Genomic DNA, 23,525 nt, shown 5'->3' on the forward strand with positions numbered 1-23,525 from the left:
ATAATTTGTCAATACCAAGTTGGGGCAGCTAACTGTGATGTAAATGTGGTATGTTCTCACATTCTGCTAACCACAATAACCTAAGCAGACAGATTTGATCACGAAAAAAAAGACACATCAGTCACTTTCACCGGGTGGCATTCAAAACGCCGAAAATCAAAATGCCAAAAATCAAAATGCCAAATTATGGAAATGCCGAAATTTAAAACACCAAAAATTCAAAAAGCAGAAGTCAAAACATTGAAACATCAAAATGTTGAAACATCAAAATGCTATCACCTAGTTATAGTGGAAGATAAAGTTTCTAGGCAAAATAAATTTTCTTGGCAATGTGATCAAAGTTAGGGGAGAGGTTCCGCCGACCAATGTGCATGCGCTTTTGCCCTCTTTTGTAATAGCCATGAAAGGTTGTCCCCGAGTATAGCTTCCCTTCCCATGGTTCAAGCCTTTGAGAAATGAAAAATATATTTCTGTATATATCGTCGCTTAGCAGAACGATTCCTTGTTTATTGCATTTTAGACATATAAGTTGTGTGCAATTCCTCGAAGAAAGCTCAGAATGTCAACATTGTCCCGGTTGCCCAGAGCAGCTGCCAAACGATTTTCGCGCAACTTTTGCTTCTTACTTTGTGAGTGGCAGGGTTGGCCTCTGATAGCTCCCTCCATGTCGTCTTCGACTCTAGCTTGCTCCCTTTTCATGGTGCTGATAAGCCGAAAGACGCTTACGTGGTGTCCGCCAACCAATATCTCCCATCGTTGGTGCCATGCCTCAACGGCATTGTTGCCCCTTAAAAATTTGTTCTGAGCGAGGGCAAGCACATTCCAGAGGGATGGCGGGAATACCAGTGGACTTCGTACGATCATGGCGGTGTTACCTCCGGCAACATGGCGGCTTCATTTCCCAAGCAGGTAGCTGTCGTCCCACCGTCGCGGCAGGTTAGAGGCTTCTTGCGGGAAGAGTGGTTTCAAGGACGCATAGGCATCTCATACTTCTTCGGTGGGCAAGAACGAAATGGCTGCAAGCTGCCTCACCTTGATGGCAAAGCCACCTACATCATTTTTGTAGAGCACTGCCCGTCCTAGGGGCTGCACTCTCCTCCATACTGATTGGCACAAGTGGAACAGACAACCATGCACATCCGACGATGGGAGTAACGACCGAATAGCGTTGATTGGTGCCAGTTCGAGGTCTGTACTCAAAGTTTTTAAATCTGCACTACAGCACTTCTTCAAAAAGTGTCTCGTACGCCATCTGGGTTCGTCGAGTCATTAGGCAGTAAACAAAAGGGAACACATGGCCACGAAGATAACCGTGAATTGCGTATAACTGTTCGAAGAGCGGCGACACAGTCTTAAATGTTCCGTCCACGAGCCACATCGGAGCGTCGTTCAGTTTCCTCAAGTTGTGGTCCGTGAAAAAAATTAGGAGTCAAGCTCCATTTGTGTTGGTGCTGTCGCGCACCGCAGAAACTCCCGGTCATCTAAAGTTGTTCTGAACTTGCCCTCGATGATGAGCTCCTGCACAGCAGACGGCTCGTGCGGGCAGTCCGCTTTCCTCTTCCTCCTCACAATCTGGCACAAGGCTTCATTGCTTGGAAGGTGCTGCCTTGGAAACGCTGCTACATCTGCTGTGAGCTGCTCCACAATCTTCACGGGTGCCTCGCACAAGGCCGCCGCCAGAGCTTTGATTTGTTCTTGAGTATGAAGAACTGTAACTCTGCAGATGTCCAAAGCATGGTTTGTATGGGTCACTGTCTTCGAAATAATCTTGTGAATACCTTCTATAAGAAGGTCGGTAATCACTCTAGCATTGCATTCGCCTCACTTTACGCACCTATAATAGTGTCTAGAACCTACTTTCTTGTCAAGCACAAAAACATAGCCGTCTTTGCACCTAAGTTTTGCTTTTCCCTTCTGGGAGCACACCACAACCGCGTCTGTCCATTTCCCTCCGAATCAATGAAATGATTACTGCCGCACATTGCTGCTGCTCTTGTACTCTCAACACTGGGCAGTGCTGTTTTTTTTCTGCTGACCAATAAGAGCTGTCCTGTCTGACTGCTATGCCTAGCTTTACGACAGATAAAAAAATATGAAATTTAACAACAGTTTAATCTACTGATACTTGTGCCTTTGCGAAACGAGTCATACAGGATCGTGTCAGTGGAAAGTGATCTGGTGGAAAATTAACAAGTGGTAGTCACAAAGCTCGTAATTTCTTTTACACATGGTTTTTGGCGTTGTGTCTTTTCGGCATTTTGATTTTTCAACATCTTAATTTTTCGGCATTTCAATTTATCGTTGTACTGATGTTCGGCCTCTTGATTTTCGGAGTTTTGATAGGGACCAACTTTCACCCCTTAACCCCTCGCGGTCACTTGCTGGGGATGCCCCGACAAAAAAATATTCCAGCTCTGGTCAAGTGTGGGGGCTCCCCCGACGTGCCCATTGCTCCATTATGGTCAAGTGTCAGAGGCTTCCCGGCAACTTTAACTTGCCACATCTTCCATTGGGAATGTAAACTAGGCTTTCTTAGTTATTTATCTCTCCGCTAGGTACTGTGAGCATTGTGACGCACATTTTTTGGCGAGATGCATGGCTAGGCGTTTTGGGTGCACTTTTACGATTTAATTAAGTAGCGTTTACTCCGTCCCAGTACCACAGTCAAAAGTCAATTTTGCCCGGGTGTGGGGGACAGGAGGTGCCAGCATAACTGGAGGATTTCGGAGAAGGGAGAGGGTCTAAGTTTTCAGTATCCCGCCCCCTCCCCTTGGAAACATTCTGCTCCGTCCACATTTTATGGAAAATCCTTCAATGAATAGAGTGGAAGCAATTGTGATTTCAACGGAGAAGACACCTGTGATACTAAAAAGGTGTCACATATGCTCTCTGATGAAGCATCAGAAGATGACAGTACCGAAAGTAGGGAAGAGTCATGTACAGATGGCGTCTTTTCTCCAAGGTGGACATGCTACTTGGACTTAGATCAAGACTTCAAAACCGACCATTTTACGGCGAGTTTCAAAATCAAGCACAAGGACTGCGTCATCAGCACTGAGAAGAAAACCGAACAGCAAAAATGCAAAACACACACTCGTTATCCTGGCCTGCACCCAGGTGACAATTTTGAGAAGTACCACACGCTTCGTAAGTACTGCTAGCTGTTCCAAGAATATGCCCAAAACCATCCAGGAGTATGCAGAGTTGTTTCCAAGTGATTGTATCACTTGTATTAAATTTAAGAGTTCAATTTACAGTCTCTCGTTAGTTGGATCATTTTTTGCATAAATTAATTTTGACCAGAGGCCAAAGGGTCTAACAAGGGGGCAGAAATTAACATATAAGTCGAAGGAACAGAAAAAGACAGGATGACGTCTCAATTAAGACGTCGCCTTGTCCTTTTCTGTTCCTTCGACTATGGTCATTTCTGCCCCAGTCTCAGGTTTATTCAACACGGTTAACATTCAGCAGCTCGCCTGCACCCTTACTATGTCAAGTTTTTGGGTGGGTCATGCCATATTTTTAGTTCCCTCACACTGGTCACTCATAGATTATCTCTATCAGAGGGATATGATTAGTCCCTTTTATTTTATTTTTCATACAAGATTATCTAAAAAAAAATATGCTAAAATGGCTGACTAATGCAAAACTGTAGTAGGTGCAAAGGACAATGAATGCCTGTAGTGTTGTCCCTCACAGCAGAGGTGCGATGGCATCGCGTTGAAAGTAGGCGACAGCCCCGATGGCTCACAGCTGTGCTAACAAAGCGCCTGGTTAATAAGACCGCTCCTTGTTCAGACGTGCCTGCTGGGAGGGAAGTAGTAATAATCGGAAAACGTTGAGCGGAACATACTCGTGCTGATAATGTCTTCGTGTGCAATGAGGTCGTCGAGCTTGTTCGGCCTGTACTTTTCGACCCTGCGAGCAAGCAACAGTATTTAGAATGAGTCATTGACCGGCTGTAACAGCAACAACTTGAATATAATGCGGTAAATCAATACAAACCATGGTAAGTTGGTTCTGGTTTCTCCTTTCTCTCCCATCTTGTTTTCCCGCGAGATTGACCAGCGTTCCCAGTGTTTGCGACGTTCGCGATTGCATGATGCCGTGGAGTCATGTGTCGACAACATTTTGTTTAAAAACACTATACATTTTGTTTAAAACTAATATAAAGTAAACACTAGTAAACTAAGAATAATAATGTTGCAAAATAAAATTTATATAAAACAAATTAAAATATTTTTTAAATGTTTTTTATTTATTTTTTTATAATAACTGTTTGCTCTCACCATATAGGGGGCAAGTAGGGGGCGCTAAATTCAAGATGGACGCGCCCTGCGTCTATGTGAGCCGGGGTTCTCGCGGTCATCATGGTGAGGTGATGCCGGTGATACGATATTTCTCTACGTTATCCGTTCTCGCGGACGTTTTAAGTTTGTTGTTTTAATTAATATATGTAGCTTTAGCACCTATAGATTGCATTTCTCGCGACTTTCTGTATGCCACGTGAGCTGCATTAGTCGTTTGTGTCTACGTTGTTCTTGGGGACTTCGCAGCTCGGCGGACCATGTCCACGACTGAACTTCAGGAGGTAACGTAGCTTATTGACGTTAATCACGTTTCAAATATTTTACGCAGTAAAATGGACTCGACTATCTCTCTTTTAACATTCCAGGAGGAAGTAGAGGTACTGTTGTCGATCTATGATGGCGACGAGAATTTCAGGAAGTTGTCCCCAACGGTGTTCCAGTACAAGGTAGAGCACGTATGCTCTTGAGCTGTGCTTTGCGCTCAACGGCTCATTTAATTTCAGATCGGTGAACAAGGAAGCCCGAAATCGTTTCTGTTCGAAGTATCGTGGCCCGAGCGATACCCGAACGAAATGCCAAATTTTAACTTGGAGACGTTTTACAACAAACATCTGTATGTATTCCTTTCAGCAAAGTTTGGACTAGGGAAGCTTACTCTGTTTCTATCTGCCTTTTAATGTGCAGAGCTCAGGATGTGAAAGACGCCATTGTGACCGCACTAAAGGAACAAGTAAGTGCTCGCAATGTACAAACATAACATAATTAAAATATGATATAAAGGAGACAAGGACTAAAAATAACTAAGGCATGATACTAAAGTGCAATTTTAACTCTACGTTTGCAAAAAAAAAAAAAAAGTTACCTACATTTTAGGTTGCTTGTCACTGTCATTTTATCTTTATCCTTATGCCCTGCCACATTTAAATTTTTTATTATATTACAACTTACACCCGCACCGGCGTGTCTCCACCTTTATAACTTATCAATTAACACACACATGTTTCTTCCTTTATGAATCCTTATGGCTATTTGCTTTATGGCGAAATTGCCACTACCTTTTGAGTAGTGCTATACGCACGATGTCGTGCAATGCGACCAAAAATGGCCATACGCACGACTGAAAAATTGTTTGTGTCTCACCTGGTTTACGGGGGGGAGAGAGAGGAAAGGGGAGGGCAAGGCTCGGTTAAACGTGCCCCAGTGACTCGTGCACTAACTTTTAGTGGCTTCAAAATTTAATTATGCACCTGGTCAAAACAAAAAAAAACACTATATAAAACTTGTTAAAGCAGGATGCCAAAGCTGTGGCGTAGCTTCGTGGTAACGTGCCTGCTTCACATGCAGCAGACCCAAAACCAAATCCTGAGGCCTGCTTTTTTTTTCTTATGCATTTGGCGATATTGATGACAAATGCCCTAAGCTATTGACGATGTATTTAAAATATGTTTTCAAGACAACATCGCAGGACGATAGGGAGCCGTAATGTACTACTAAGATGAACTGAATGGCGTCAGCTGTCCACGCTGTGCGTATAGCCATTTCTGATCGAGGCGCACGACATGGTGTGTATAGCAGCACACCCAGCTTTCACCCCCGATGCATTGAAAGGTTTCCAATGAACAAAAGGAAACTTGCTAATACCTCATTCAAAAATGTGGATAGGCCTCGTAGTAATTAATAACTGGTTGCATCGTGAGCCAGCGTAGTTAAAGGGTCATGAAATTAATTTTGGGTTGGGGTAAATAATTTCAGATTGAAATATTACTCATCGCATATTGTTTAGTGGGCCAAAAGAAAGAAGGTAGAAAGTCGAAAGCCTGCATTTTGGTACAAACAATTTAAAACACAGCGGACTATTTCGTATCTCCTCTCTTTGAAAGCTTTCCGCCTTTCACCGTGTTACATCCGTGATATCCAAAGCATGTCAGCCGAACCCAGCTCGCACATTGGACACGAGCACTGAATCACTTTTTAACAATCAATCCGTCAACTAATATTTGAATTTGCCTTCCTGGCTAATGAGTGCCGTGACGGCACTTATCATCGCTTTCAAATGACAAGTTTCATGGTGGGCTTGAAAAAGAAGGTGGAAGCTTGGAGTTATTGTATGGATGCCCAAGCACATCACGAGCACATTATTTCTCATTTTGCTTTTCAGTTGAATAGGAAAGCTAAAAAGGAAAAAGTTGAAAAATCATTTCATGAGCCCTTTAAAGGGAAACTGAAACACTTCTTTAAAAAAAAATTAGATAACGGTTGATTCTAGCATAGTTTTATCCAATGAATCTGAATGTCACGTTTGTTTTCTCCGAAGACGTAACTAAACGCAAGAAAACACGAAAGGCCTTCGACCACTTGTTATGTCATAAGACAATCTTTCGGCCGCCAAGTGCATATCGCTCGAGGGCTGTGCATGCAATTGCAAGCTTGCCAGGTATATTCCCTCGCACTGGCACCAGTCATGATGTCTTTTTCTGCCCTTTTAGAAATAGCAAGAGTGCGTGTGCGTAGGTTTGATAGGTGCTGAAGATGCATGAGAGTGGAGATTCCGAAAACTCCTTTTGTGACATCACGCTCCTGGAAGGAGAGGCTTCAGCGGTACTTCAAAAATTAATTTCTGCAGTCTTCATGCACCAAATTAAAAAAATAATTTTGGTCTTCAAGATCTTAAAGGTTAAATGAAGACGATTTAAGTGTGTTTCCTCAAATACAAAACTGCTTCAGCTTTCCTTTAAGTAATTGAAGGTCAGAAAACATTCTGCATAGAGAGTTAATGCTGGCATGAAGTGGCTCGGTACCACTGACCTCTATTACGAATCAGCCTTAGTATTGCAGCTTGCTTAACCATGAGGGGTACCTCCCTTTCAGGCTGAACTTGAACTGGGTACCCCCATGACCTACACTCTCCTTGAGTGGGCCAAGGAACATGCGGACGAGCTGACCGAGAGGCAACCTGAGCAACCCGCGCCCGTCGACAGGCCCATGGAAGTTGACAGGCCAAAGGTGGGTGGGGACAGGCTTGTGCAGTAGTCACTGAACACTCATGAGCTGAAAAGCTACACAGAAATGCCCAAATGCTCAAGTATCACCGTACCTCAAAATGGCGAACCCCATTGGAAAGATTAAAGTAAACATTTGACAGAGATCTGTCTGGTTGGGAGTAATTAATATTAAAAAATTCAAACACCTACCAAGCCCTTTTGTAGGGACCCAACGTTTTAAGGCCAATTCGGCCTCTTCTTCAGGGGCGACTACGGCTATGGCCGTTGAGGAGCAGTGTCCTTTTCTTTTTCTTCTACGGCGTGTGTCTGGTCTTCTTCTTCTACGGCTCTGCCTTTTTCAATAATGTGACGAAGCCCATTCACATAGGCGGATGGTAAAGCCCCTAGAGATCTGTTGATGTTCTGTGGCGTTGTTTGAATATGCCATGATTCTAGGAACAGTCTTTTTCGAAGATTTGTCTCAACGTCAACGATGCATGCATTGTCGAAGTCAATGCGATGGTCCTTGACGTCGCAGTGCTCAGTGACCGTGCTACGCTCGTGATCGAACTTGCGCACATCGTTTTTATGTTGACGGATTCTCTTTCTAAAGTTTTTCGTTTCGCCGATGTATGAGGCCGCGCAAACCCCGCACGGAATCTTATATACAACGCCTTGGGCCCTTTCTTTACCAGGGCAATCTTTTGGGCGTGGCATGAGCCGTCCAAGGGTAGACACAGGTTTGTGCGCTAGTTGGATACCCTCTTTTGCAAGCACACGTGCCAGTGCCTCGCTTGTTCCGTTCATGTAGGGAACGCTGATACGGGAGGTTCGGCGGAAATTCGCACTTAACTGTTGCTGCACGTGTCGTTGATTTCGGCCTTCACGGCGGGCAACGCGATGGATGAAGCTGCTCGTGTAGCCATTTTTCTTAAGGTCAGCAATGACGGTTTGTTCCTCCTTTCTTTTGTCCTCTTCTGATGAGCAGATGGTCTTTGCCCTGGTTAAGAGTGTCCTGACCACCGACGCCTTATGATTGGCTGGGTGGCTGGATTGAAACTGGAGGTAGCATCCAGTGTGCGTCGGTTTTCGGTATACAGAGAATTTTAGCTGTTCCTTTTGCTGTTTTACTAGCACGTCCAGGAAAGGTAAGGTGCCGTCCTTTTCACGCTCCTCAGTGAACTGGATGGCCGGCTCGATGGTGTTGAGATTCGCCAGGAATTTGTCCACTTCAGATTTTGCCAGGACGCAGAAGCAGGACACAGAAGCAGAAGGGCTTGGTTGGTGTTAGAATTTTTTAATATTAATTACTCCCAACCAGACAGATCTCTGTCAAATGTTTACTTTTAGATCTTTACGCATTGACTTCGGAGAGGAGACAGCGCAGCTCGCTAAACGGTATGTGAATATTGCTCGGAGCATCTCTATTTTCAAGACTCACCTGGACTTTACGGTTGCCTGCCGGGACTCCCATGTGGTTCCCCAAAGCCTTCGCATTAAGCACCTCGTTCATACGCCGGAAGGACACAAGATCCTCGAGCAGGCTGAGCGCCGTCTCATTAAAGCCGGCATCCACGAATGCCACGCCACTTTAAAGAAAAAGAAACTGGACTTTTTTTTCACTCGACGGCAGCTAGAATACAGCATTCCAGACGTATTCCCATGTCTACAGTCTTTCGCCGAAAGTGTCGCCTCCACTGCTGCTGAAAAACAGCAAGTATCTCAAGGCAAAAAGTTTTCTAGGCTGCAAAACAGACAAACAACACAACGCAGCACCAACACCGCTAGTTTTGTCACGAACCTCTCGTCCAGGTTACTCTCCCCTTGTGAGATTAATGTATTAGCCAAGGGCCATGGGTTTAACATGACCACAACAAGGCCGCCTTTGCCAAAAATGGTCGCAGCCCTTGAAGACGGCATCGCGCGCATGAATCCAAGCTCTCGCGAACGATCCCGACAAAAGGTGATCGGCATCTTGCTTGTCTAAGATACCGCAACATCAGCAACACAACCTACCAAAAGAAGAAGTAAAAGCACTTTGAGCGCTTCGAGAAGATGACAAGATTGTGCTCCTTCCAGCCGACAAGGGCAACTCGACTGTCGTCTTGGACCGTGATGACTACGAGAAAAAGGTACACAATCTTCTTGATACTTCCGCTTATAAAAAGCTGCCAAAGGACCCTACATCACAAGTTCAGTCAAGAATGAACAAAGTTCTAGCGGACATTTTCAAGAAGCACCCTGATTCAAGAAGCCTCCACCTGCGACTACTCTGTAGGAATGGATCTGCTCCAGGCTTGTATGGTCTTCCGAAGATTCACAAGCCTAGCGTTCCTCTTCGGCCTATTGTAGATTTTACCACCTCGCCACTTCGTGCTCTTTCCAACTATCTTCATCGCACCTTTTCTCCTCTTGTGGGAAATACGACGACCTATGTGCGAACGATACCATGGTGAGGACACCATGGTATCGTTCGACGTCATCTCGCTTTTTACAAGTGTTCCTGTTCCCCTGGCAGTCGCCACGGCTAGGAACGCTTTAGAAAAAGACAAAAACCTCAGCGACAGAACGAACCTCAGCGTGGATGCACTGTGCCGCCTCCTTGAGCTCTGCCTCGGCAGTACATATTTCAGCTTTAGGGGGGAGTTCTTCAAGCAGACCAGTGGGACCGCGATGGGTGCTTCCATCTCCGTCACCACGGCAAACCTCTGCATGGAAGCTATTGAACAAAAGGCACTGCAGTCATTATCTACACCACCCAAGATTTCCTTGCAGTATGTAGATGACTGCTTCTGCGTCCTGGGAAAATCTGAAGTGGACAAATTCCTGGCGCATCTCAACACCATCGAGCCGGCCATCCAGTTCACTGTGGATCGCGGAAAGGACGGCACCTTACCTTTCCTGGACGTGCTAGTAAAACGGCAAAAGGAACAGCTAAAATTCTCTGTATACCGAAAACCGACGCACACTGGACGCTACCTCCAGTTTCAATCCAGCCACCCAGCCAATCATAAGGCGTCGGTGGTCAGGACACTCTTAACCAGGGCAAAGACCATCTGCTCATCAGAAGAGGACAAAAGAAAGGAGGAACAAACCGTCATTGCTGACCTTAAGAAAAACGGCTACACAAGCAGCTTCATCCATCGCGTTGCCCGCCGTGTAGGCCGAAATCAACGACGCGTGCAGCAACAGTTAAGTGCGAATTTCTGCCCAACCTCCCGCATCAGCGTTCCCTACATCAACGGAACAAGCGAGGCACTGGCACGTGTGCTTGCGAAAGAGGGTATCCAACTAGCGCACAAACCTGTGTCTACCCTTGGACGACTCATGCCACGCCCAAAAGATCGCCCTGGTAAAGAAAGGGCCCAAGGCGTTGTATATAAGATTCCGTGCGGGGTTTGCGTGGCCTCATACATCGGCGAAACGAAGAACTTTAGAGAGAGAATCCGTCAACGTAAAAACGACGTGCGCAAGTTCGATCACAAGCGTAGCACGGTTGCTGAGCACAGCGACGTCAAGGACCATCGCATTGACTTCGACAATGCATGCATCTTTGACGTTGAGACAAATCTTCGAAAAAGACTGTTTTTAGAATCATGGCATATTCAAACAGCGCCACAGAACATCAACAGATCTCTAGGGGCTTTACCATCCGCCTATGTGAATGGGCTTCGTCACATTATTGAAAAAGGCAGAGTTGTAGAAGAAGAAGACCAGACACACGCCGTAGAAGAAAAAGAAAAGGACACTGCTCCTCAACGGCCATAGCCGTAGTCGCCCCTGAAGAAGATGCCGAATTGGCCTTGAAACGTTGGGCCCCTACAGAAGGGCTTGGTTGGTGTTCGAATTTTTTAATACCCATTGGAAAATCGTTAGAATTTATTTTTTGGGACTTGCGGTATAAAATATTGAGTTGGGAGCTGTACAGGCAGCTGTCGCTCGACAACTGTTCCATCCAAAGAACCCACCTCAAGCCAGACCTTGTGGTTACAGAAGCTGTGCTTGCCTTCTCGGTCCCTATGTTGGGATTTTAAAAAAATTGGTTTTCATTTGTGGACAGAGCATAGGCTCTCCGTTACGTAAGGAAGCCAAAAAACAAGTTTTTAATTTGGAATTGCATTCTGACCGAAGCTAATTAATTTTTCGGGTTCGTCCATGACGTTTGCGGCGCGTCACATTACCTCATGTCATGCGACTTCAGAGTGTCACATGCCCCGTGATACGAAGTCGCGATGTCATAGTGTCAACGACGTTATTGATCTCCACATTGTCTATGGCAAATGCCCGTATCTACCACTAACGTAGACAAGCCAGATTGTCCATGGAAGGGGCCTTGGAACGTCCTGAACCTTAGGTGTCAGGTCGTGGTGTAATGTGACATCATGTCATGTGACTATGTCGTGCGACATCGGGTCATGCGACATCGGGTGATACCATGATTGGATGCTGTGATCTGACCTGATCCTGTCACAAGAGACACTGTGACACATGACTTGACCTCACTGGACATTGTGACCTTACATAGTGTGCTAATAAAAAGAGTCATGGAACCTACCGGTTCTCCTACATTTTAATTTAGCATATGATGGTTTGATTAAAAAATAGAAATAAAGCTGTCAATGGGTTATGACGATCTGAAAAATATAAATTAAGCTGCCAATGTGTTTACTACCACCATATCTGCTCAAAATAATTCTTTGATGTGCATAACCGACAAAAAATGCATTGTATTTCTTCTCCATGCACTAGCAGTCACATAAACAATTGGAGAAAAATGAGCAGTGTCAACTCGCGGCCAGAACAAGTGGAAAAGTGATCTGCCGCCAGCCGTATATGCCGCCATCATTCATCATAGCCACGTGCTGGTGTTCTTCAGGCATAAAGCACAGGCTGTACTAGAACATTTCTAGAGCTTAGCTGTTCCCGTTACCGCAACAATAGACCTTTTGCAAAAATTGCAAAAGACAGCACGTGAAGTCCTGTGTGCTTCTTGCCCCTCACCATCTACAACGTGGCACTAAAGAGAGAGGAAGCTAGCACAGTGGCTCGCGTGCCGTCGCCTGCTCGCCAACATTTTCCTTGTCACCTCAGTTGTTTGCTACAACTGGTTTTGTATTTACCTTTCCCAGCATTTCTTTCGGCATCGCAGAAGGTGCTGCGTGTTTTGCAACAGGTTTATTGAACATGAGCTCCAACCCAAATGTCCTCCAACGCTTGACTGATGGGCTATTGCTGCTATATACAGGGCAGTAACAAGTGCATCACCCCACGGTGCTGCTACTATCATGAAGGGTTTACTTCTTGAAGCAGCAGGCCACACCATTATTCACTGCATGCCACCTAGAGTCAGCTCTTAATATATTTTTGCACTACTGGAGCACATTCTTAGTTGTTGCAGTGCAGCACAGCTCATGAAACTTCAGTGCTGGACCCCATGCTCTACCTGTCTTTTATAGCCATCTTACAAACACTGCAAAATGCCTTAATAATGATTGTACAAAGCTTGAACATGTCTTGAACCCGCCACATGACATCTAGTGATTAGATGATGTTATTGCCAAAGCCAAGGAACCTCCCATATTTGTTTTCTGGGAACAAGAAACATATCATTGTTACGTGTTTCACACTTTAATGCCAGCCCCAACTTGTGTCGAGACACACTTTGACAGACAGTGTATCATTTTCACTTTCTCCTTGTCACGTTAAGCATGCTGCACCCCATCATGTGCATTGGTATCAAAGCCTAACCGACCCACTGTGTGCAATGCTGCTCCCACAATGGCAAAGATCATGACCTCCTCCCATTGATCTACAGGGTGTTTCTTTTCAAGCTTACCAGATTTGTTTAAAAAAGGTTGTGGATGCTGCAGTTTGTGCAGGTGGGTTATACGGCCAAGAGGAGATATATCGCAATGTAGGCAGCTAATCACCACGATAAGTCAAATAATTGGCCAAAATTTCTTAATTAACTTTTTAACTTGTGAAAATAAACCTATGGTTTCAATTAGCAACTTGCCGGGCATCATTAACTACTAAATCATTTAGAAAGACCGAGCATGTGGGAACCGCAGTAGTGCGCTAAACTTGCCACTCATGCAACAGGCACAAGGCCACAAGAGATTGAAAAACCGTGTGGGCGTGCCTTGCTCCTGCTGCACGAGCGGTAACTTTAGCAATCCAGCGTGCTTCCCACATACTTCAAGTATTTCTAATATTGACTGAGTTAGTGGCTTTTGAAGATGCTCTGCAAGTGACTATGACTATTTTCATTAATTATGAACCATATGACTATTTTCATTAATTAAAAGATTAATTCACGTTTTCGTTAACTAGCCGACTGATTGTTACAACTAACCCTTTATACTATGCCCCCCCATATAGCTCACCTGCGCAAACTGCATTACTATAGCGTTCGTGACCTTTTTTTAAAAAATCTGTTAAGCTTAAATAGAAACACCCTGTATATAAGCTATGGTGATATTCACATTTATAACGATGGGTCAGCATCTAACAAATGGTTGACACACACTCAGCCACATGTGCGAGCACACATTTGCAAGCGGACATGGCTCGCAGACACAGATGGAGTGCATTTTGGAAATGGTTTGCATTGTCAAGCCGGGTTGCGTGTAACCTGGGCACATTCGGCTGTGTGCGGACATTTGTTTCTGTGTGCTCATTTCTTAGTGTGGTTATATAAACACGTATGAATATGTGCCTAGTTGCACATGGGATAGGGCATGTTTCTTTATGTCTGTGTGTATGCAAGCTTATTAACACGTGCTTGTGTGCGCATGATTGGTACACTGCAAGTTTGGTGGTGTTAGCCGTCGTGCATATTGCTCCCCACGGCCACGACAGCTATAGTCTGTTGCAGCGCAAGATCACGGATGTTCAGTAATGCGCCATTTCCGGCATTGTTCTATCTAGAAGCAATAGAAATGATGTGACACACAAACACAATGAAGAGGGTGCTTGTGGTACGACTTGCAGGAACCAGAAGCAGTAGCCAAGAAGGAGGTCAAGCAGCCCAAGCTGAGTAAAAGCCAAAAGCGGAAACTGGCAGGGAGGTTACTCCCCACCGGAGAGCTCCCGCGAGGTCACGACTGGGTCGACGTGGTTAAGCACCTCTCACAAACTGGGACGGCAGCAACGTGACACTAGCGTGCCAAGTGTACTCGCAGGGGGGTGATCCTCCACCACCAGCTGGAAGCAAAATCCGAAACTCTTCCAATCACTTTCATGTTAATATTGCGAAAGAAATCACAACCTTTGGACGACTACAATGTCATTTCCTCTGTTTCCTGCCTCTGGCCTGTATTGAACTTGGCTTGTTCATGATCTAGTGACAGGAAGAATGTGTGGGAAAATAAAAAGAAATATATTTATTTGTGGCAACTGTCTGGGTCCCACGTAATACCTTTGGCCATAATTGTGTTGTGTGTATGTTTACTCAGCCAGAAGTTACTGTATTTACTCACATAATGAATGCACCCCCACTACAATCGTCTACATTTTTCATTTTCTTCTCCTGCGCATAATGAACACTTATTTCTTGGCTCTGCGAGTCTTGAACTGCGCCCAACCCAGTCAGACGCAAAGTCAAGTAAGTCGCCAAGCGGCCAGGTCAATTCAAGCCAACCCCAGCGTGGCAGTAGGCGCATGCATTATGGCAAGTAGAAAGTTGCAGAAGCGATCAACAGCGTGACTGAGGGATGCACACAGCGAACAAAGATGTGGTCGAAAAATGGCCCAGGTGTTTTGTGTTTTGCCCATCGAATGCATTAGTGTCAACAAAAACGCCGTCGTCCGTGGTCTGCTTTCGGATAGTGAAAGTGGTTAGGCCTAGGCATGCTTGCGTCACTCTCCATGCCGAGGTAGTTTCGTTGGGTGCTTTTTCTTTCGCAAAAACAATGCTGAAGGCACCCTTAAATAGGGTGATCATATTCCTCAAGGTAGAAAACGGGACATCCCAGCGCGGGGGGGGGGGGGGGGGGGGGGGGGGGGGTGCCGCTTTAAAGATTGAGTAATGAAATAACAGCTCCCACTTCAAAACGTTACCATATTGCACAAAGCCCTAGGGCCTAGGGGACAGTCCCACTCACGGTTCAGTTGCATGCACTCATTTGGAAGGTCCTGCTTCGGGTCCTTCGTTGGTGTGGGCGTATTTTGCCAAAGACTGAAGTTTTCTAAGCGGGACTTTATCATGCAAGACTCGGCTGTAAAAGTCTGCGCACATATATAGAAAAAAAGAATTATGTCCCGAAAAAAAAAGGGACACGATTCTTTATTGGGACAAAAAGACGGGACGGCAGAAGCGGACCTCAAAAATGGGACTGTCCTGGCTAAAACGGGACGTCTGGTCACCCTACCCTTAAATAAATCTGCAATAGACCTGTTGCAAGACGTGCAGCATCACGAAGGCAGGGAATTTCGGGAACCCTCGGTACAGATTATGCGCTTTCTCGTTACGACTGCGCACGCGTCCCGGCAGCTACTGCCAGCAGCCGTTGCAGCCATCCGCCGTCCCGCCCATCCGCTGAGTCGTACGTCGTTGGCGGCGTACCGTATCTGTGGCAGCGTAAAGGCATCGCAACAGGTTAACTTATTTGCATGTTATTCGTCGTAACTTACTTTCACATATTGAAGTGTCACCAAATCCAGTTATTTTGCACCACAACCGTGGCAGGTTTCGACCAGGTTCAACAAAGCGTTAGTGCAGCAGACTACAGAGCCGGTACAAAGGAGAGGGATGAGAAAGGGGCAACCGTTGGCTCATCGCTTGTCCGACTCAGCTGCTCAAATGTTGTTGCCGTGGTAACCGGCACCTGCTCGCGTATGCCACGTGGTAGCGGGAGGAGAGACGTTGAGAGGGGCGTACCGAGGACTCCCATTATTTGCCGCGCGCGCAAGCTTTTGAAAAGGTTCTATTCATAGAGCTGTAGTGCACCCATGACCAGCCGTGTGTGCACCTTCGTCAATGGAGACATGCCACAGTAATGCCCCTGTTAGATGGATACCTAAAATGACATTTATGCAAAATGTATAGATGTGCAAATTTCGCCCACCACACTAGACCCCGAATATGCGTCAATTTTTCGGGGAAAAGGTGGGCGCTCATTATGTGAGCAAATATGGTAGCCAGCCTCAATGGACATCTGGTGTATCAGCTGTGGATGAGAAATTCAGCCAGTGCAGTATGACTGCCACCCTGGGGTCTTTACTGTGCACCACGCAGTAGTGATACACGACCACAAGCCGGTACAATGCTCATTCAGTTCGAAACGGGCAGGGGTGGGGATCAAACCCAAGATCCCTGGGTTCTGCAGCGCAAGCTTTTGCTCCACGTGCTCAAGCTGGTGTGCGCTAGCCAACTCGGCCAGCGATCCCCCCTTTGGCCATGATGGAAAGCAATAAATCCTAGACTCACTTGTTCATTGGAATAGTTTATGTTTCAGGGTGCATTTCTAAATCAAACTTGATTACACATGCATCGAGGAATTGTTGCAACGAAGAAGCAGCTTTAAAACAATTGTAAGGGAAATCATTATAATACAAATACTGTGGACCTAATATTTGTCTAATTACTCGTCTCATGCAATGAACAGCACTTATTTTAAACAAAATGCAGTATCACAATTTAAGCCCAGCACTGCTCAATACTATTAATGCAGCAAAGCAAGGGCAAGTGCTATCTAGATGTCATGATGTAGCTGACCATTTTTAACGAGGCACCTTTACCCTTCCTCCCACACCAATAGGGTGGAGGAAAATGTTACCTTTCACTCCAGGGTTAAAGAAAAAGATTCAAATGCTTAAACTGCACAAATTATTGTTCCTTCCACCATTGGTATGTCACTGGCTCTAACTTGGCATATTTTATGAGACTAGGACAGAGCACTAGTGAGCAGATCAGTTTGATTTGAAAAACTGAAAAGCAAGCACTGAGAAAAGGTATTACATATCACACACATAAATTATAGAAATAGAAACAGGTTTCATATAATTGTTCAAATTCCCAGTGCAAGAGTAGTAACGATGTGCTATCATCAACTGTATGTTGCGCTCAGTTGGCTCCAGAAGCACTGGGACAAGGAGGGGGGGTGTGATCACACTCCCAATTCTTTCAGACATACCCACAAAACAATTTAAAAGGGGAAGAAAAAGTCCCCTCCTCCTCCCTTTCCTTGTCTCCCCTCATCTCTTGAACACTTCAGATGCCCCTGGTTGGCACTATAAGAAGGCTTTAACAAAGTACCAGCTCTGGACTAACGAGATGCCATCAGTCATTAAGCAACCATGACAGGTAGTTATGTACAGTAAAGAGTCACATTGTGGCACAGTTCCGTATTCGTTCACCATCCACATATGGATGTACCCAGTCAAAACCACGCGAGGCTGGGGTTCTTGCGATAAGTCTGGAACCAGACGGCAAAGAAAAGAACCGCCAGAGCCAATGCCCCCTTCCGAGCACCAGTTCCTGCCACCAGAGCACCGACATAGCGAGCGAAGCGCCACATGGGGCCGTGTTGCGGGGGTCGCCGTGGCGGAGGGTGTGAAAGGTTCAGCCGTTTCTTCCGAAGCGCCTGCTCGGCCTGAAGATGGGTTGGTGGGTACTGTTCGAGGAGGAGCCTTGCTCGCAGGATGAGCGCCTCGAAGGGCAAGTCCCCCTCGACCAGACGCGAGAGGTAGCAGTGGACGGGCGCCAGGTCGCACTCCAAAGCGAGGATTTCTTTCTCGGCATGAAGAACGATGGCTGCAGAAAGGTAGACGGGCATCCACGAGTGGCTGGACAGGAAGAGGTCGAAGAGGCGCACCACAGTGTCGTAGTCGGCGAGGACGTGCCCGAACCACGTGATGACCCAGCTGAGGCAGAACATGATGCCCACCTGCGCCCTCTCGAGGAACTTACACAGCTCGGGGTTCTCGTGAGCCAACAACGGGTAGATGTGCTCCAAGAGGTCCGCCGTGCGCGCCATCGTCTTGTCCATGAAGCGGCGTAGGTTTGAGCAGGACAGTTTGTCGACGAGCAGGAAGCCTACTTCTTCGCCTAACACGAGCAGGATAGTGACGCAGATGTCGTGGTAGCCCTGGTAGTAGTGCAGCTCCGGGTTCTTCATCAGCACCCGCATGATCATGAACACAAGCTTGTCCTGTAGCGCGATGCGCTGGTTCTCGGCGATGCTGGGCGGGAACCGCTTGAGCGACCGCTTCACGTCCAGGACTACCTGAGAGTAGTAGGCGTGCTGCGTAATCTCCTCCATGGACGGCCTCGGCGACGTCTCGTAGACGCTCACACCGCCGATCTTGGGCCAGACGAGCCGCCGGTAGTCGTCGCACAAAAGGCCCCGTTCGTTCACAGCTGCTATCTTGAGACCCGCCGTGCTGCCGTCCGCAAGGGACCGCTCAATCATTCGCCGTTTGCGGAGTTGCATAGCCCGTTCGAACGCCCTCTCTTCCTCGGATATTATCTCTTTTTTGGCGTCACCGTCGTCATTCTCGGACTCGCTGCCTAGAGCCTGCTCAGACTCTGGTGCAGGATCTGTCGAGGCTGCGGAGTCCACGCTGGACGCTGTCTCAGACATGAGTTGGACCTGCTCGGGGTCTCCTACAGCTCCGAGAGGCTCGACGATGCACACCCCACTGCTCATATTGTGCGGTTCACGGAGCAACAAAGCGGGGGAGGCGAACTCACAAATTGTTTTCGCATTCACTGCCTTCAGCACGTAAATCACGATCGAAAAGGTAGTAACAGAACCAGGGAAGAGCAAAAGCGGAACCAACAGCTGAGGCGGAAGCTACTGACTCTAGGCGGAACTAGGCGAAACGGCCGAAATTGCCGAAACCACGGCGGAACAGCGAGACGACGGAAGCACAGACGCACAGACGGCACAGACTTAGAGGGCACCAAGCCATATCCTTATCCTAGCCAACACTAGCCAACTCAGCGACGGCGGCGACAGTGGCGGCAATGGTGGTCGTTTTTGGACGGCGTCGGTAGCGTCAGCGGCGCAGCGCCGGATATTTATCGGCGCCGGCATGGCGGCAGTGTGGGAACAGCTAAAGTGAACTCTAGTTCACTTAGGTAATAGGTACAGCGCGGGGTTGGCGAGGTTGCGTTTGGTTGCCCTTGTTGGTTGCAGTGTGTTGGGACCGGAGCGGCTCGGCAACGGGAGGTCGTGAGGGCGCGTGTATTGACAGTTCGTGGCGGCGCTGTAGTCGAGTTATCCGAAAAAAATCGCGCAGCCCTCTTTTTTTTTTCTTTTTTTTTTCTTCTTCACTTTGAGCGGTGCACGTGTCGGTACCAGCAGCGAAAGCTAGAAGCTCGAGCAGCTCGAGCGCTCGAGCTCATAGCGTTGGCAGCTGCCGCAGCTGCCCTTGGTGCACGAGAGCTTGTGCCGCCGAGATGTGCTCGTGCATGTAGCCTTTCCTGCGGTACAACACAAGGTGAAACATAAAAAAAAAAAAAAATCGGTATTTTCAAATCTTTCTTTTTTTTTTTTTTTTTTATGCGGTAGGAAAAGGGTTAATAAACGGTTTAATGGGCCATGTTGCGATTGCAGCTTTAAAGGAAGCCATTATTATAGGCCAACCCAATTTAGAAAGTTTGCGAACAAACAACAAGCTTTGAGCGAAAGCAACAATGCGTTCGTTTTTGTTGTGTTTGTCCGTCCCTTCCCGTTTTCTTCCTCAAGCTTAATTATCTCTACCAACCCGCTCGTTCTGTCCCGAGATATTCACCGCTAAAATTTTGCCTTTCTTCGCTTAATTAAAAAACCGCGGGCTGAAAGCGCGAATGAGGTTGTGCTGATATTGATGCGTAGAAAAAAATTGGGTTGTGTGTGTGTTTATACAGCCTAGAACTTGGTCTGCCTCACAAGGGCGACGAGTCTCCCAGCTGTAGATGAGAAATTTAGCCAGTGCGGTACAGCCGCTAGCCTGGGGTCTTTAACGTGCATCACGCAGTAGTGATACACGACCGCACGCCGGTACGATGCTCATCCAGATCGAAACGGGCAGGGGTGGGGCTCGAACCCAGGATCCCTGGGTTCTGCAGCGCGAGCTTTCGCTCCACGTGCTCCGAGCTGGTGTTTGATGCGTAGAAGAATGACACAGAGCGTGTCTTCGGTGGACTCGCCGGCGCCACACATCGAGACGACTAAGTCACTATTCTACGTATTATTTTCATAATGCGGTTTCTGAATCAAGCGAAGAAAGGCAAACTTTTACGATAAATTTTGCGAAACTCGTTGCCCTTTCGCGAATTGTCGAAGTTATGTTTGCCTTTAATAATGACTCCTTTTAAAACTTCAATTGCACCATGGCCAATTAAGCCATTAATAAACAAGTTAACTAACAGATTTTGGTTAATTATTAAATATTGCAACGGTTATTCACCCATTTATTGCCCACCGAACCCTACAGATATAACGAAAGAGAGCATCCACATATCTGCCATATCCTTTTTTGTAAAATATGTAAAGTTCTGTAAGGAATAAAACAAAAACACCCTGTATGTCTGCGTGAACCAGATACGCCCCCTGTGGAACCATGGGTCTTTCCCTTCGAATACCCAGCTCAGGCAAGACTTACCTGGTTGTCAGAAAGCAGCTGTCGGTTAAATGTATTGTTATGAGCGTGTAGGTTTCAGATGGTTTACCCTCAAGAGGATAATGCGCTGTCTCTTGTATGCACTGCACATTGTAACCATTATGCACTGCACATTGTAACCATTATTTCAATGCCGTGCTGTAAACTATTACAACTTTTTCCTTGCCTGATCTATGTGTGCTCATATTTTCTGCTCAAAATGATGTGAAATAGTTGCTTGTTTTCTTTGAATCTTATAAAGCACTACTTGTTCAGCCCACGTTGTCTCAGTTTTTGGGCTTAAGTTCAATGTTCAAACGCGTGACAAAAATTGTCACGGCTTATAAGCCATTTCTTACAAGTGAACGTCGGGTGCTCCTCGGATGGTCGTGGCAGCCATGAAGAAATAAAAACTTCTCACCCCTTTGTGACCATCGCTTGGGTGGTTCGTCGCATAAATGAACACAAGAATGAGTGACAAGTGAAGCGAGCTGAATAAGGTCAAGAAAAAGAAGACTGGCAGAAAAGAAGACAGAGAAGTTAACCTGGGGTATTAAAAACATACTATAACACTCTCGGACTTTAGTATGTGCCGTTTCGTTCCATTATAAAATAAGATAGGAAAAAAAAAAAGAAAAAAAACTGCTCCTAGTTTTAGATATCCCTTTCAAATATCTAATGTTCGGCCTTTGCGACCAAGGAAATGTTCATTTCATTTCAAATGCTCACCAACCGACAAACCGAAAGTCGCAGCTAATTCTACGCTGAAACAACTTGCAATCCACTTCTTTAAAGTCGCAATTGTTTTTATATAAAGGAAGGGTAATGTAGCTTGTACCGTCCAATACATTGAAGCATCATGTTGCTAATGATCGTGCCGCAGCGTAATTGATGCCGCGGTACGACCGCTGGCAGGTCGTAGCTGTATCAGAAATAAGTGTATTGACAGTTCGTGGCGGCGCTGTAGTCGAGTTATCCGGAAACCAAAGCGGCGCCAAAGGTTCATATTTTCGCACGTGCAGCCGCGCATGCGCACACCTTCTGGATAACGCGCCGGTGTCGACACCTGTCGCGATCAATACCACGCGCTTCAGGCGAGCCCCTCCGGTCCCCAACACTACCCAAGTATTCTAGTACACTGTAGTTAGGTCGGCGTCAGCGTGCGACCATTTTGCGTCGGCAACATCATCCAGGATTTTAAAGGGCCCTGCAACAACGAGGTAGCCCTGCAAGGACTTTTTTTCTGGTTTTTAATTTGCACCGAACCTGAGCGCACTGAACGTAGTAACTTAAAGGGGCCCTGCAAGGACTTTTTTTACTGGTTTTTAATTGAGTGAGACTATTTTGCCGGCAGCCAGCACAATAGCCCGGGAAAAAAAATGTCGTTAGTTTCGGACGGCGCGTGTATCACTGGGGAGCTCAAACCCCAAGAGACGTGGGGACCGCAAAAAAGGTAGACGCAATCATATTTAAAGGGACACTGGCAGGGTATTTATGCTCGCCGAGGTTTTTAGTTGTACATGACATATGAGACCCCAACTACCCAGAACACAATTTGCGACTCGAAATTCGGTTTCTTTCCGCCCGAAAACCGCCGATCAAGAACTGGCCGGTTCGAGTCTCGCTCACTCTCTTTTCCGTGGTCACAAGCCGTTTTCATCGATGCGACCACCAAATTTAATCAAAGTCGTTGGTCACTGAAGGCACACACTCAATATTAAAAATAGAAAAAAATATGAAACCCATTTTTTGTGGCTTCTAAAAAGCTGCAAATACGTTGATTGAAAAAAAAAAAAGTTCCACAGACAACCGGGAGCATTCTGTGCGTGCGTCGTTTCGCGTATCGTGGGACTCGCGGGGACGGCGATGGCAGCGGACGACGGGCGTGGGACCTCTATTTCAGAACTGTCGTTCGCGGTACCGGCGAATTCTGTCTACCGTTAAAAAAAAAATTTGGGACTGATGAAAAGAATTGGTATTCATCCCGTACGACACGCCCGGCCACCAAGCCGATTTGCACGAAGACGTCGCCGAGCCGTCGCTCCCTTCTCGTGGCTGAAGACATCGCTCGCGCAAACGTCAAGCACGACGTGTCTACTTCGAGTTAAATATGCACGCGTACGATTTCTTTACTAGGTGCGAATGTCCCCAAAGCGTGGTGCTTCCCGACTTCGACCCGGAAGTGCTTTTGCTAGAGAAAAATCGACAGCAAACTTTCCAACTTACAGTTTACCGGCTGAATTATTACTAAGGAAAGAGATCCACCACAAACGAGTACTCAGTGGGAAAGACGTCCGGTTCACACGCGGTAGGACTGGGTTCGATCCCCCGTGAAGTATTTTTTATTTTTTCAAACATTTTCTGATGTTTACATATCCTTTTTCTTTTTTTTACCAATCATCACTGAAGAAACAAAAAAAAAAAAAAATAACGAACAAATGTTGTGAACGATACTTCGCTGAATTAAATGGTATCGGATTTCCGTTTTGACACCTGCGAACTCAATGTAATCACTTTCCACAAAATGCAAGGAGCATATAAATCAGGTAGCGTCCGCTTTCCGAGGCGCCCGTATATGTTCTACAGGAATTGCAGCCAGCCATTGGTCCCGATCCCGTTGATCTTTCGGAAACTCTGTCGCACA

At 46.4% G+C, this 23,525-nt stretch overlaps 3 protein-coding genes across 4 annotated transcripts in view; 1 reads left to right on the forward strand and 2 right to left on the reverse strand.

The window, feature by feature from the left end:
* Nucleotides 1-4,087, reverse strand: part of LOC8042067 (replication factor C subunit 5) — a 44,585-nt gene extending 40,498 nt beyond the window's left edge. The window contains exons 1-2 of one of the 2 annotated variants that reach the window (XM_002415191.5): nucleotides 4,006-4,087; nucleotides 3,854-3,918 (exon numbers count right to left, since the gene is read on the reverse strand). In XM_002415191.5, the coding sequence (XP_002415236.4) occupies nucleotides 3,854-3,918; nucleotides 4,006-4,043 (103 nt within the window). In that variant the 5' untranslated portion in view covers nucleotides 4,044-4,087. Of the gene's footprint in view, nucleotides 1-3,697; nucleotides 3,800-3,853; nucleotides 3,919-4,005 lie in introns of those variants that run through there. The other variant, XM_040206664.2, reaches the window with a different exon arrangement.
* A 181-nt stretch (nucleotides 4,088-4,268) lies between these two features.
* LOC8042066 (RWD domain-containing protein 4) lies at nucleotides 4,269-14,690 on the forward strand. Its single transcript, XM_002415192.5, has 6 exons — nucleotides 4,269-4,591; nucleotides 4,676-4,756; nucleotides 4,814-4,923; nucleotides 4,995-5,040; nucleotides 7,179-7,313; nucleotides 14,285-14,690. Exons 1-6 carry the CDS (start codon nucleotides 4,568-4,570, stop codon nucleotides 14,447-14,449), a joined length of 561 nt encoding a protein of 186 aa, XP_002415237.4. The 5' UTR covers nucleotides 4,269-4,567; the 3' UTR covers nucleotides 14,450-14,690.
* Nucleotides 14,691-16,724: 2,034 nt separating this feature from the next.
* Nucleotides 16,725-19,201, reverse strand: LOC115332205 (TBC1 domain family member 20). Its single transcript, XM_029994565.4, has one exon. It carries the CDS (start codon nucleotides 18,940-18,942, stop codon nucleotides 17,674-17,676), a length of 1,269 nt encoding a protein of 422 aa, XP_029850425.2. The 5' UTR covers nucleotides 18,943-19,201; the 3' UTR covers nucleotides 16,725-17,673.
* Nucleotides 19,202-23,525: the final 4,324 nt, after the last annotated feature.

This window comes from Ixodes scapularis, unplaced genomic scaffold (genome assembly GCF_016920785.2).
Source record: "Ixodes scapularis isolate PalLabHiFi unplaced genomic scaffold, ASM1692078v2 PGA_scaffold1__304_contigs__length_218370807, whole genome shotgun sequence".
Classification (NCBI taxonomy): domain Eukaryota; kingdom Metazoa; phylum Arthropoda; class Arachnida; order Ixodida; family Ixodidae; genus Ixodes; species Ixodes scapularis.